At 45.3% G+C, this 11,428-nt stretch overlaps 2 protein-coding genes across 2 annotated transcripts in view; both read right to left on the bottom strand.

Annotated features, from left to right (window-relative positions):
• The window catches only part of LOC123165960 (B3 domain-containing protein Os06g0112300-like), a 1,726-nt gene extending 674 nt beyond the window's left edge, over positions 1 to 1,052 (bottom strand). Inside the window, exon 1 of the mRNA XM_044583723.1 lies at positions 907 to 1,052. Coding sequence (XP_044439658.1) covers positions 907 to 1,052 — 146 coding nt within the window. The remainder of the gene's footprint in view (positions 1 to 906) is intronic.
• Positions 1,053 to 2,321: 1,269 nt separating this feature from the next.
• Positions 2,322 to 7,023, bottom strand: LOC123165959 (5'-methylthioadenosine/S-adenosylhomocysteine nucleosidase). The gene is made up of 8 exons (XM_044583721.1): positions 6,819 to 7,023; positions 6,652 to 6,721; positions 6,096 to 6,187; positions 5,824 to 5,930; positions 5,467 to 5,541; positions 4,281 to 4,355; positions 3,673 to 3,765; positions 2,322 to 2,968 (listed from the first exon to the last, which is right to left on the bottom strand). Exons 1-8 carry the CDS (start codon positions 6,898 to 6,900, stop codon positions 2,771 to 2,773), a joined length of 792 nt encoding a protein of 263 aa, XP_044439656.1. The 5' UTR covers positions 6,901 to 7,023; the 3' UTR covers positions 2,322 to 2,770.
• Positions 7,024 to 11,428: the final 4,405 nt, after the last annotated feature.

An 11,428-nucleotide genomic window follows, 5' to 3' on the forward strand; every position in this document is an offset into this window, starting at 1 on the left:
TAGCCGCCGCCGTCGCAGCAGCAATTACTCGGCGTCCTTGCTGGCTCGGCACACCATACACTAGCCGATGACACACACGCCGCTTGTCCAGATTGCCCATGGAGCCATGGAGAAGAATAAAGAGAGGTCATTGACGCCGGCATCGAGCCTGTTCGCTCCAAGGCCAATCCAAGCATCGTCCTTGTCGACCCGCATGTGATGGCAAAGCAGCAGGGGCGAGCACGGCCAACCACCCCATGCCTCCGCCTCGGCGTCTACCTGACACCAAAGGTGCCGGCGCGCGCGCGGCAGCTGCTGTTGCATCCGGCTAAACTCATGAATGGTTTATGTTTATCTCAAGTGCTTGAGTGCTGTCCACCTGATGTCCAAATTTCAGTGTACTTGTTGTATAATTTTTTGGTGTGTGCTGTCAAAGTTTCTGTGTTGATACTGTCCAAATTTAAGTGCTGGAGTGTTGTCCAAAATTGGCTGCATTTGATGTCCAAATGTCAGTGTGCTTGCTGCCCAAACTTGGGTGTATTTGCTGTCAAAGTTTCAAACATTGAGTGTTGATGCCGTCCAAATTTCAGTAAATTTGTGGTACAGTTTTTTTGGTGTACTTGATGTCAAAATTTCAGTGTTGATGATGTTGAAATTTGAGTGAGCCAAATCAAGTCATTTGCTGCTATCTTTCCATGTCTTGGTGAAAAAAGGTGCTAGTTAGCACATATAAATAGTAATCTGCACGCTGATGTGCAGTGCACAGTGCATGCACACGAGCTGCCGAGTTGGACCCAGTCAGCACAAAGCTCGGGTCGAGCCTGGGAATGAGGCTCGCCTGCGCAGTTAGCTCGGGCTGGCTCGGCTCGTGCTGGGCGAGCTAATGGCTGGCTCGGCCCGAGCTCGGCTCGCGTCCAGGTCATGATACACGAGCTCCCGCAGCACCGGAGCACCACCGCCGCGTGCCTCGCCGGTAGCCGGCGCTGGAAGTGGGTCGGGATGATCTGCACGGTCAGGCGCAAGAAGCACAGGAGATCAGGGCATGAGCAATTGATTATGAAGCTAGCCGCCATTGTTGCAGGCTTGCAGCATCGTATCATACCAGCACATAGGGCTTCTGGACGTGGGTCTTGCACATGACGGCGGTGAAGAAGGGTCGGTCGCCGGAGAGTGGGGTGATCTCCTCATCTTCCTCTGCGCGCTGCTGCAAGCCCTACTTTTGCACAGAAAAAACTATGCTCATATGCAAAAATAAAGGAAATCAAAATATTATGGAGTGGAGAAGGGGGGGAGCAGTTCACCATGAGAGCACAGCAGGGTTGGGAAGAGAGAAGCAGATCACCATGAGAGCACAGCAGGGTTGGGAAGAGAGAAGCAGATCACCATGAGAGCACAGCAGGCATGGAAGAAGAAGAAAGCACTTGACTTTGGATGATCTTCGGCCAATCGCAAAGGTGTGGAGCGACTGTGCAGCCAACTTTAAGCCTCCTCAACTTTACCAAGTCACCATGGTAAAAAAAAAAAAGCAAGAGAACCAACCAGCCAGCAGTACTATAGAGTTAAAGCAATGAACTGATTTAGCACACATGTAGAAATATAGAGTTATTTTTCACTGGTCCCAACATTGGCAAGTATTCACTGCTCACTGCATTTTGTACTAGCTAGCATGTGATGGAGCTGCCAAGGTGCACCCATGACTCCTAGAGTTATTTTTTCTCTGCTGAATCCACGGGAGTTTCAGCGCCCATCAATTATATTTTAGCTTGCCAATTCAACAACTCATAGGAGCTACACTAACATTGCTCATTTTTGCTAAATATTCTAAAAAATCACACACATTGACTCCAAGTAATTGCCAAAAAAAATTTACTTGCAAGGTTAGCACAATGTAAGATCATGAACACGTCCACAAAATATTATACATCCAACAATCTGTCCCATGTTACATTCATTTCTGGAACGTCAGATTGTTAGGATTTCAGATACTATCAGAGGTGCAGTCGCTGCTCCCTGGAAAGTCAAAGGAGAAATTGGAAAAAAATTGGAGGTCTACAAATTACAGTTTGTCGCAAGCATGTAAAAGAAAAGGATGCAGAACACTAGGTGGAACGCAAGAGTAACTGCTACAAGTGTACAAAAATCAATATATTCTCAATGTTTATCCATTTAATTCCAACTACATTATCAACTACTACCTCTGTAAACAAATATAAGTCTTATATTTGTTTAAAGAGGGAGTACAAAAGAACGAAGACGTAACAAAAAGATTTTTTGTCTCGTTATGAGGTCTACAAATTATAGTAGGTAAAACAAAAGGTGCAAAATAGCAGGTAACAAAGAACTGAGTCCAACAAACAGTACTGTAGAATTATTGCAGTTAAATGGTACAGCATACATATGGCACAGCTGCTCCCAAAAATGAGTTCCTTTACTACTCATTGCATTTGGAAAGTATTCATTGCTCACTGCACTTGCAAAGCACCATGTGATGGAGCTGGCAAGATCCATCAACCATTGTGCTGAATCCATGGGAGTTCCCGTGCCCATCATTTATTCCAGTGTAACAATACACCACCTTATTAAGCCAAGCTTCACTAAGTTGCACAGTTTGTAAAATTCTACAAAATCCCATACAATGGCTCCGAGTAATCGCCAAGAATTTTTTACATAGGGGTTACGATAATGTAAAATCGTGTGTGAAACCCCCCAGGAAACATTATACAGCCAACAATATATATTCAGGCTCCCTCAGTTTGTGGACCCCAGAACAGCATGGCGGAGTGTTCAGCGTTCAGAGATCAGAGATACATTTGCCGCTGATGAAGTCTACCACTTGCATGACTGCCTGGTCAAGCGCCATCGTCACCGAGATCAGGTTTTGCAGAAACTCCTCGGCTGTTGGCTTCTCCCCATCAACAATGTCAGTCACAGCTTTGACAAAGATAGCGGGTGTTGAGAACAAGTCAGCAACATATGCCACCGCTGCTCCCTGGAATGGCAAATGAGAGAAAATAAAACAAGTATGAGATCTACAAATTATAGTTTGCTAGCATGTACAAGAGATGGATACAGAACAGTAACGAAACTGAGTTGCCAGCCATAATTAACATAAATGGTTATATTAGTGCTTATCTATTTAACTTCAACTATAGCATCACCTAGCAAGAACTATACAGATCAGTAAAGAACTACTCAAAGCGATAATTCAAAACAATGCCCGGGCTCATCTATACCTGATGAACAGTAAATTAAAGAAGTAAAAATAAAACCTGAAATTTTCTGGCATTGAAGATGCTCACGTGCGCAAGGTGCTTAGAAATTTTCATGGTGTTTGGACATCTGAGGAGTTTGAAAAAAAAATCGGCTATGAATAGTGTTCTTCCACACACCCGATTTTTTTTTGGCACGAGGTCCTCAGATGTCCAAGCACCACGATATTTTGCACGAACCTTGCGCACATGAACATCTTCGTTGCCTCAAAATTTCAGATTTTTTTTTTTTTCGAATTTACTGTTCACAACCGGGTGCAGACTAGCCGCATCCTACTCAAAGGCTCTAATAAAAATATAGGTTCCTACAGGAGAACAAGCATCCTCTCAAATTTTTAGATTTCTTAAAGTTGTCCTGGAGCAGTAGGGTGAACAAACTCGGACTGTAGCTTCATAAGCTGAACTCTCAACCAAAAGCATGTACCTCCATATCCTTGACTGTAGCTTCATTGCTCAGTATTGCTGTCTCATCATGGGGGGACATATCTAGAGAATCACCAGTTGACAGTTTCCCAACCTGAAACAGAGGAAACAGAGCAACTTTAGAGAGGTTCCTAGCTCCTGAGCCTAGATATGCATTACTGAATGAAAAGAAAAAATTCATTTCAGAAACAACACTGTTTTGAAATAAACAGCACGGCATATTCACGTATATTCATGCCGTCAAGTATGGCCAACTAATCCAGCAGATTGACAGGTGTCAACAACTAGCATCCAGTGAAGCCCTATAAGGGCATCTCCAACGCTGGGTGCTAACCCAGGGCGCCAGGATTTGTTCCCTGATCGATCGGCAGTTGGGCGTTCCAATCCTGGCACCAGCTACGGCATCGGCGCAAAAAGGGGAACCGGGCGCTTGGGATTTTTTTGCCGCACAAGATAAAGCGGCAAGTGCAGCGGACGGCTTATTAGCATCCGAGATTAGCAGCTGCCATTGTAACAAGAGGCGCTAAGTTCCTTCTCTAATTCAACGAGATTTACTTTGTTCTCTAAGTGCCTATACAAGCGCTTTCCATTGAAGATGCCCTAACTTACCTTGAAATTGAGTTCCTTCACTATATTTGGGGTTTCAAATGTTTTTCGTGCTCCAATTCCATAACTGTCAAAAACCTACACAAGAAAGACCATGTCAACATGAATAAAGTTTGAACAGAGAATGAAAGAATGACATAAGAGAGGTAATTTCTACAGAAGAAATAACATACTAAGCCATAAAGAGATATCAAACCACAAGCGCAATGTTTTCGAGTCGATGAGTTGACGGGTCGCTCGGAGGGGGCGGCTCGTCGTGACTAGTCTAGACTCACGGTCGACGAGTCGACATGGCGACGAGTGGACGTGAGTTAAGCAGCAGGCAGTCAGGGAAGGAGCACAAGTGCACAGCAGCAGCAGCAACCAGGGGAGGAGGGGAGGAGCACACCACCAGCAGCAGTAACCAGGGCAAACTGAGAGATGGGCCACTAGTTATGCACTTCCCTGTGGCCCAAAAGCCCATCTAGTAGCTATATACTCCTCCCGTGACCTAATCCACCATCCACACTCCCTCCTGCCTCACCACAGCCGCCACACATTCTGCTGCCACTCTCTTGCCACCAGTCCACCACTCCTCCTCCCAGCGATGGATCTCTCAACTCCCCCGCAGCAGCTCTCTTGCCACCGCTCCTCCTCCCAGCCCGCTCCTCTTGCCGCTGCAGCTTCAGCAGCAGCAGCGGCGGCGGCCAGCGCTGCAGCGGGGGCGCAGAAGCAGCAGCAGCAGCAGCGAGGCAGCACAGCAGCAGCATCAGCAGCACGGCGGCGGGAGAGTGCTCCAGATCCAGCGCTGCCTCGAGTCGTTCGACCCAAAAACCGCGACTAGTCGTGACTAGTCGAGACTAGTCGCGCGAGTCGCTCGACTCATCCCAGGAGTCGAGTCGAGAGGCTGAGTCGGCCCTGGAACTGCGACTCGTCGACTAGTCAACGACTAGTCGAGCGACTCGAAATCCGTAAGCAATTAGTTCCACATGTTTAGCCGTGATGATAGAACCAGGGCAGAGAACTCTTACTAGTTGGAACAATATGGATTGGATTATTGAATTCATTTGGTAAAATTAGCTATGCACAATTCTGCACACATATGACTTCCTAATTTCAAACAACACTGAAGCTTATCGATGCAGTCCTGCTACAAGAAAATGAATGCAATTCCACTGTGGATAGAGAATAAACATAAGACAGGACTCACAGGAATGGGTATTCTCCTGTCATGGAAAGCAACATCTGAAGCTAAGAAGACATCCCCAATACCTGCTCCTCTGGCCTAAAACGCAGCAAGACAGAAGATCAGCAAAATTGTAATATGCACAAAAAAAAGGGCAGCCCGGTGCATGTATCTCCCGCTTGCGCAGGGTCCGGGGAAGGGTCCGACCACTTTGGGTCTATTGTACGCAGCCTTTCCCTACAATTCTGTAAGAAGCTGTTTCCAGGACTTGAACCCGTGACCTCATGGTCACAAGGCAGCAGCTTTACCACTGCGCCAAAGTTCCCCTTTTGTAATATGCACAAACAGTAGCATAAATATTTGAAACAATGAAACCACTACCTTAAAACCACCAGCTGTACCAGCGTTGATGATAAGGTCTGGCTTCAACAATTGTATAGAAGCATAAGTCACCAGAGCTGCGGATACTGTACCAACACTGTCAACTCCTGAAAGAGATTAGCTCTCGGTAAGGAACAGAGTTGATCTATGGACAATTATATCAAGCAAACGACACTTCAGAGAAGTTCATTAGGAAAACAGAACTACACTGATCCACAGAGAACATGTCCTCGCAGCCAGCTGGGAATACTGGCATACTGATAAGAACTTACCGAGCACAGGGTCTTTTCCAGGCCATACAAGGTCGATGTGGAGGCCTTTATAGTCGCCATGGTACCGAGTCCAAGGGGCACCTTTAGGAAATCTGTTAGGTGTGCGCCGACAAAGAAAGGCGTTAGCTCGAGAGCATCCAAAGAAAACTGAGGACCAACTGGTTCCAGCCTAATTCATGTATAGAGCATCTTGGGTTCAGTTATACAGTAACTAGCCATCCAACAAATCTGCCCAACGGAAACCAACTGCTGCTAAATTTTCCCAGCTCGCCATCAATTCTGGCGACGCATCTATGATGCACCTCCGCGCAGACGCAATCCTCGCAGCAACAACACAGGAAATCTATCTAGGCATACACTTTAATCCAATCTCCACTGTATTGTGCAGCTTGGCACCGAGCTAGTGGGCTACGCATATTACCACATAACAACATGGCCAAGTAACTAACTAGCATGACACATCAACAAGTAGCTGCTCCTCCGTTTCTAAGTTGAGAATTCTGAACCAAGAGGGGGATGGGGAGGGAAAAGGGGGAGGGGGAGGGGGGGCACTGACATGGATTCGTCGGCGGCCGCCTCGACGAGCTGGAACCGGGTGACGAGCGGGAGCGCCTCCGTCTGCATCGCTGCAACCAAACCCAACCCCCCACAACGACAACATCTCAGTGTAAGCAAGCAGCAGCGGCACCGACGGAGGTAGGGAGGGGATCCGCCCGCACGCACCTATGACGACGAGGACCTTGGAGATGGCGCCGGCCCCAGCGGCCTGGGCGGCGGCAGGCTCTTCAGAGGACGGCGGAGCCATGGCCGGAGGCGCGGGGCGGCGCGGGATCTGGTCGGCGACGGCGGCGGCGGTGGGCGAGGAGGTGCCGAGCCGCGGTTCGCTTCCTTATACGCTTTCGTGCCGCACTGGGGGGTGGCATGACTGGCGCCGCTTCTCGCCCCACCTGCCCACCGGCCACCCCGAATTATTCGGCCCAGTACGTGCGTCTGGGCTGCCTGACTCAGGTCCTCAAGGCCCATTCATTCTGCTTCGCTAGACTACTACAATGGCGCCATTCTGGATATTTTATTTTATTTTATTTTATTTTTATGCATGTGTTTTTGAGTTTTAGATGGATGTTCCCTCTTTTTCGGTGTTCTCCTGGTTCTGCAAGGGAAAAAAAATGTTGTGCTCCCACCAGAAGCGCAGATTTACTCCGTGTGAAAGCGCACATTTTCTTCCATGAGAAACACAGTTGTTCTTCCCGGGAAAAAATTATGATTCCAATAGGAGCATAGATTTGCTTCTGCAAGCTCCAAAAAAAGGAAAAGGCACGACCTATGCTTCCAAAAAAAAGTGAAAAACCACAATGCGTGCTTCCGGGCTCCCTTTTTTCTTCCTTTTTTGTATTCGTATTTTTATGTGAACTAGATTTTTCCAGTTTTCGATTTTTTTCATTAAAACTTATCAACATGAATTCTAGTTTCGAATATCTCGATACAAGAAATCAAACAGTGAAAGCAGTTCGGTATTCGAACACATGGTTCAAGAGATAGAATATCTTGAAAGGTTAATCTATGGAAAAAGGGAAACTCCCATATTGCGGCTAGTGACGCACATGAGTATGTCATTTGTTAAATCAGACAAGGTGGGGAGTAAGCTTTGCAAGAGGTATCGCTTAACTAGTGATTTCGTTATTTACGTGCTAGTACCTCGGGCACATCTCTCTAAACATAACAGTGCAGGCCATCAGACTAGACTATGTATGTAGATTGTTTGCGGTTTTGGGAACCTTTCTACAAGATTTCAACCAGTTTTTCTGGACAGGTTTTCACTGTTTTATCTTCTCTCTTTTTTTTCTTGTACTTAACTCTGGTTTTTTCAACATTTTCTTATTTTTAGTGTTTACAAAAAATCGTGAACACTTCTTAGAGCCATGATTTCGGTCACCATGAAGCATCCAATTTGCATGCCCTCTCTAGAGCCAAAAAAATTTCCTCCTGGTCTAGCTGGTTTTTAAGAAAGACTCGTATCTCCTTTTGTTTCGCACTACTTTCAGGATTGTTTGGGTCGCGTCGTAAATTCTCCAGTTCTCTTTTAATTTTTTTTATATTTTTTCCGGACCTTGGAGAACATCTTTGTCCAACTATAAAGGTCTGCTTTGACCACACAGGCATGGTGAGCTAAGGAAGGATCTAGGCCAGCCAACTTAGCTTGATTCTAGGTCGTGGTCAAATTTTTTTAAACTGTTTATTCCTCAAGAAACATGAGTCATCTCACGGAGACTGGGAGACAGGTAGCTTGACTGATTTAGTAGTCTGATTGGCTTCCAACTGATGGGGGGCAGCATTATTGGCGCCACCTCTCGTCTCACTTGCCCCGCAGCGACTATTTTTCGCTTTAAGTGAGCCCTAAGCATACGCATCGCTGAAGCTTTTCCTTTATTGGGCCGGCCCATGTCCTCTGCAGAGTGACGCACCATGCTCCTTGCCACTCGGCTAATATCGTGTTCATGCTAAGTATGTTAGGCGCTTGCTACATAAGGCTAAGAGAGCTGGTTTTCCTAGGTTTTCAATGGGTTTTTTGTTTTCTTTTGTTTCATTTCTTCTTATTCGCTGATTTTTTTTCATTCTTCTTTTTCTTCTCACTTTTTTCTTCGGGATTTTTAATTTTATATTTAGTTTCTTTCCTTTCTTTTTCTTTTCCAGTTTTCTTTCAATCATTTTGTTTTTATTTGGTTATTATGATCTTTTTTGCATTAATCTATTTTTATTTGATTTTATTTTTTCTTCTTCATTTTAACTTTGGTTTTATTTTTTTTGCCCATTTATTTCTTATCTTTTTTACACCAAATTTCCGTGTATGTAAAAAACATTTTTTATAAGTTGTCAATATTTTTTATACACGTTCAACATTGTCCGAGCGCTTACTCAACTTTTATTTAAATACTTGTTCAACATTTTAATACTTCACATTTTCCGAATAAATGTTCAACATTTTGTAATAATTATTCAACATTGTCAACTTCTTCAAAAAAAATCTAATACATGTTCAACATTTTTTCAAATACTCGCTCAATTTTTTTAGTACATATTGAACATTTTCAAATACTCATTGAACAATTTTAAATAATTATTCAACATTTGTCAAATACTTGTTCCACATTTTTAATACTTATTCGAAATTTTCAGATACTTATTCAATATTTTTTAATACTTGTTCAACATTTTTCAAATGTGTTTTTAAAGAGTATTTTTTGTATATATATTTAGAATATTCTAAAGTATATAAAAAGTATAAAAATAAAGCAAAAAAACAGAAAGCAGAAAGAAAGAAAAAAGAAAAAAAAAACAAGCCGTGGCCTCCTGCGTGGCTGGGCCGGCCCTTCTGGGCTCGGGAGCGAGGCTTCCCCCTGTGCACGCTTAAAGCGAGACATAGGGAGAGCAACTAGTTAACGAGCGCTCCTTCGGGAGCCTCGCAACGATCAGCGCCACTTGGCGCTCTCAGCCATTCGCCACGTGTCACGCTCTGGGCGCTCCCTCCGGATTTTAATTTTTTATTTTTCCACACGCGTTTTCGGCTTTTTAAACGGTTTTTTCCGGGGTTTTTTCGACGTTTTGGTTTTCCACCGGTCTTCCTTAGCTTTTCAATAAAAAAAAATTGAAAAAAAATTGCGAGAGAAAACATGTTTTTTTTTCCTTTCGCGAGAGTCACGGTTGCTTCCGCGAGAGGCACGGTTTTGCTTTCGCGAGAGTCATGGCCATGCCCCTCGAAAACGGAAAAAAACGCGTTTTCTGTCTTTTTTGCTTTCGCAAGAGTCACGGTTTTGCTTCCGCAAGAGGCACGGGTGTGCTTTCGCGAGAGTGACGGCCGTGCCTCTCAGAAACGAAAAAATAAACGTGTTTTTTTCTTTCACGGGGGTCATAGTTTTGCTTCCGCGAGAGACACGGTTGTGCTTTCGTGAGAGTCACGGCCGTGCCTCTCGGAAAGGAAAAAAACGTGTTTTCAATTTTTTTCTTTCGCGAGAGTCACGGTTTGCTTCCACAAGAGGCACGGTTGTGCTTTCACGAGAGTCATGGCCGTGCCCCCTCGGAAACGGAAAAAAACGCGTTTTCTCTTTTTTTTCCTTCCGCGAGAGTCACAGTTTTGCTTCCGCAAGATACACGGTTGTGATTTTGTGAGAAGCACGGGCGTGCCTCTTTCGGAAAGGGAAAAAACCCGTGCTCCCGGTTCGGTTTTTTCGTTCGATTTTTTTCGTGAAAAAAAAGTTCGTCAAACCTATCAACATGGAATCTAGTTTTGAAGATCTCAACGTGAGGAATCCAACGGTGAAAGCGGTTCGAGATGTGGACGCACGGTTCTTCGAGAGATAAAACGTTTTGAATAAACGGATCTACGAAAAAAGAGAAAACTCCCAGGTTGCGACAAGTGACGCGCTGCATGTGCGCCACTTGTCGCAACCAGGGGAGTTGGAGTGATCTTTGCAACGAGTACTCCTCAATTAGTGATTTCGAGACATAGGGGCGCCCCACTTGCCCACTGGTAGGCCGCATGATTGAATCTGGGGTGGCTACAAATCAGCTGTTGGAAGCCCATTAACTTTGTTGCACTCGGTCTACAAAGAGAAATCTCTAAATTTATTTCTTTCCCCACGCCTCCTAGTTCTATGTGTGTACTTGCATCATCTCAAGGTTGCGGTTGTTTCATGCTATCATGCTACTTTGGTGTATAAATACGTGTTCCGCCGCGTTGTTTCTCTTAGCCGTGCCCGTTGTGGTCTCTGTGCATAGATGGATCGTGGTAGATCTTGCCGAAGTGGTCTCCGCCGTCCAGCTGGTCGTCCTCCTAGAATTCGTAGTTCAGTTATTGGGTGTACCAATCTGCGGCTCCGTGAATAATTAATGGTCTTTGTGATGTATCACCTTGTATGGTCTTTGTGAATAATTAATAATATGGCTGCATGCATCGTCCAGATGCAGAGGCCGGGGGATCATCCTCCTTTTCTAATTTTTTTTTTAAAAAAACAACCTACATTGGTTGCATCCACTAGTAGAAAAATGGGCTTTTACCCCGGTTGGTAAGGGCCTTTTGTCCCGGTTTTCGAACCGGGACTAAAGGGTCGTTACTAAAGCCCTAACCCTTTAGTCACGGTTCTTACACGAACCAGGACAGAAGGTCCTCCACGTGGCCGCTGCTGCCAGCCCAGGCAGGGGGGCCTTTGGTCCCGGTTGGTGCCACCAACCGGGACCAATAGGCAGGGCCTTTTGTCCCGGTTGGTGTCACCAACCAGGACCAATAGGCATCCACGCGTCAGCATTTCAGGGGCTGGGGTTTTTGTTTTTTTTTTTTG

The sequence above is a fragment of the Triticum aestivum genome, chromosome 7D (assembly GCF_018294505.1).
Source record: "Triticum aestivum cultivar Chinese Spring chromosome 7D, IWGSC CS RefSeq v2.1, whole genome shotgun sequence".
NCBI lineage: Eukaryota > Viridiplantae > Streptophyta > Magnoliopsida > Poales > Poaceae > Triticum > Triticum aestivum.

Excerpts from the sequence above, each read along its gene's own strand:
- LOC123165959 (XM_044583721.1), bottom strand. The coding sequence starts at position 6,900 with ATGGCTCCGCCGTCCTCTGAAGAGCCTGCCGCCGCCCAGGCCGCTGGG. Across the intron at positions 6,188-6,651 it reads GCGGCCGCCGACGAATCCAT|ATTTCCTAAAGGTGCCCCTT; the intron begins GTCAGTGCCCCC and ends CACACCTAACAG. Across the intron at positions 2,969-3,672 it reads CTACAGTCAAGGATATGGAG|GGAGCAGCGGTGGCATATGT; the intron begins GTACATGCTTTT and ends TTGCCATTCCAG.